General features: G+C 47.3%; 1 protein-coding gene across 1 annotated transcript; it reads left to right on the top strand.

Moving 5' to 3' along the window:
- Positions 1-1105: 1105 nt before the first annotated feature.
- ANOM_011776 (cinnamoyl-CoA reductase) lies at positions 1106-2339 on the top strand (the record flags this gene model as incomplete). The annotated part of the gene is made up of 5 exons (XM_015557032.1): positions 1106-1372; positions 1424-1601; positions 1649-1821; positions 1876-1975; positions 2029-2339. Coding segments are annotated over 5 exons (1029 nt in total), but the record flags the coding sequence as incomplete, so codon positions are not given.
- Between the last annotated feature and the right edge of the window lie 318 nt (positions 2340-2657).

Raw genomic sequence — 2657 nt, 5'->3', positions numbered from 1 at the left:
AAGGGAAGTGTTATTGCGGAGTGGCCACTATAATCCTCCATAGTCGGCCCAGTCTAGCCAACAAGACATGCATGACCCAGAACTCTGGACGCCTTGGATTCCCAATTTTTCTCGGCATCTAACGGTTCTGTCTAGGCACGTGGTAATGATATGAGCGACATGGAAGTCTTAAAGCAGCAAATGATCATGGCGAAGGAACTAGGGCCAATGTTGTCCAGGTTCATTCGTCCATGGAAAAAGATAACGATTGAGTAGCCAACCGTGAGTCTCTGAGGGCTATTCCACATCACATGACACATCTTCATAGGAACAATTTCGGCCCAGCTCTCAGGAAGAGAGTTCATTTGGTTTCGTATCGGTAGAAGCGTTTGGGCCTAAGTTCCCCGTGGAAATAGGCCGGCCAGTTAAAGCAAGAACTGAGGTACAGCTTGAGCCTCAGTAGCCATGTCATAAAGGGTCTTGTATAGCAGGTCATCACGTGCACCATGGGACTGTCCATATATGTACTTGGCCTTCTTCGATGGCGGCCTCTAAACCTGTTCATAGGGCACGAGATCGAGTTCTCGTTGTCCCAGGGGATCCGTCAGGTCTCACATGCATCCCACGCGTGGCTTGATTCGTATGTGTTGCCCAGTGGTAAGGGGCAGTATAGTATAAGACTTGGTATTCTCAGCTCCAAAGGACTGCATTACCCATCTACCTGAGGAAGTAAAACTAGGAAACATGTACTGACTTCAGGTACCACCCAAAGCCCAAACCCTTTCATGGAACATATTGAACTATATACGCCTGGTTGGATCTCTGTCTCAACTAAATACCATTTTGGTTTCTCTCTTTCCTATGACCGTAACATCTAATAAGGAGAAGAATTGTGTGGAAGCAGTAAAGTAGGGCATAGATCTGCACATGGTTTGTAACCATTAATAAGCTCGGCCATTTCCCAACCCCGAATTAGTCATACTCTTCATATCCCAAATAGGAAACCAGCCCTAATACAGGTACCAGGTCTACTAGTAATTAAATCGATCGATGAATTTCCAATTCCTTTGCACACCATAGCATGCAGCCACATATGATAGTGTGATAGTATATCCGAACCACTACTATGCCCCAGGCCACCGTTACCCTCCCCGCCGGGTCCCTCATTCTCGTGACTGGTGCAAATGGCTTCATAGCCTCCCATATCGTTGATCAATTTCTCCAACGTGGGTACAGAGTACGCGGAACGGTTCGATCCAGGAAACCTTGGCTAGATGACTACTTCACCACCAGGCACGGTGCTGGTCATTTTGAGTCAGCTCTGCTACCCGATCTGAGGAACGTGGATGTGCTGGATAGATTATTGGATGGAGTTGCAGGTGTCGTGCATGTGGTATCATCACTCCCTCGAGGCTGAAGTCTATCAGTGCTGAATGAACACCAGGCATCCGATGTCTCCATGAGCCCTGACCCAGAAATTATAACCAAATCCGTCGCCTCAACCTTGAGTGTTCTTGAAGTGGCAGCGAGGCACGATAGCGTGACTCAAGTCGTTCTGACTTCTTCAGCTTTTGCCGCTTCATTCCTGCAGCCTGGTCAGCCTGGTGTTAATATCGACTCCAGTAAGTTGTGGATAGCCTAACACGACAATAGTATCTCATGTCTCTAGGTACATGGAATGACGGTGCCGTAAAAAGCGCACGGGACCGCAGTGTTCCTGAAGCCCAGAAACCAATCCTCGTGTACGCTGCGTCCAAGACAGAATCAGAACGAGAGGCCTGGAAGTGGGTTAAGCAGAACAACCCTGGCTTTGGTTTTAACACCGTCCTTCCGGCAATGGTCGTAAGTTCAGCCCCAAGGCCAATTACACTTTTGATTGACTTATGGCTTCTATAGTTTGGCAAAATACTACATCCCGAGATAGGCGGCTCCACCATGGCTTTCGTCCGTAACCTCTTATCCGGGAACCGGGCTGGTATCGACGATATTCCACCACGTGAGTTGGGTTTTATCTTCCATTTGAAGCATTGGCTGAGCACAGGATCCTAGAATGGTTCGTCGACGTCGAAGACACAGCCCGTCTACATGTTGCCGCTCTTCTTGACGGAAGGGTGAAATCAGAACGTCTTTTCGCTTTCGCAACTCCGTATACCTGGACGGATATCGTGGATATTCTGCGCAAGGCCTTTCCCTTGAATAGCAGTATTCCTCAAGCCCCGGAGAATGAGGGGCGGAATTTCATTCAGGTTGGTCCTTCTGTCAGGGCAGAGAATCTGATTAAGGAGTTCTGGGGCCGTGATGGATGGACAAGCTTGAGAGAAAGTACCTTGGCGGAACTGGGGACCTTGAAGGGTTTAAGGGGTAGGTATTGTGCTTGCTCATATGTGTAATGTGCACAGCGTTGGTTAATGTTTGGTGTGGAGTATATATTCTCAACAGGAGAAGCCATGTAGTAAGTACTAGTTCTGAAATCATAGAATAAAATGACTTAATAGATCGAGCAACTCTTTCGGTTTTGTTTTGTATTTTTTTTATTTTATCTATTTTAATTTTCTTTTTTTTTCTTCTTCTCCCCGGGCTTATCTGATTATCTGATGATTGACGATCAGCCAAGTGCTCTGCCAAGTGCTCCGCCACCTCCGTCGCTATTTGCCGAGCAAAAATTCTCTGTTCCAAGA

This window comes from Aspergillus nomiae (genome assembly GCF_001204775.2).
Source record: "Aspergillus nomiae NRRL 13137 chromosome Unknown contig00870, whole genome shotgun sequence".
In the NCBI taxonomy this organism is placed as follows: domain Eukaryota; kingdom Fungi; phylum Ascomycota; class Eurotiomycetes; order Eurotiales; family Aspergillaceae; genus Aspergillus; species Aspergillus nomiae.
This window is presented reverse-complemented; position numbering and strand designations above follow the sequence as displayed.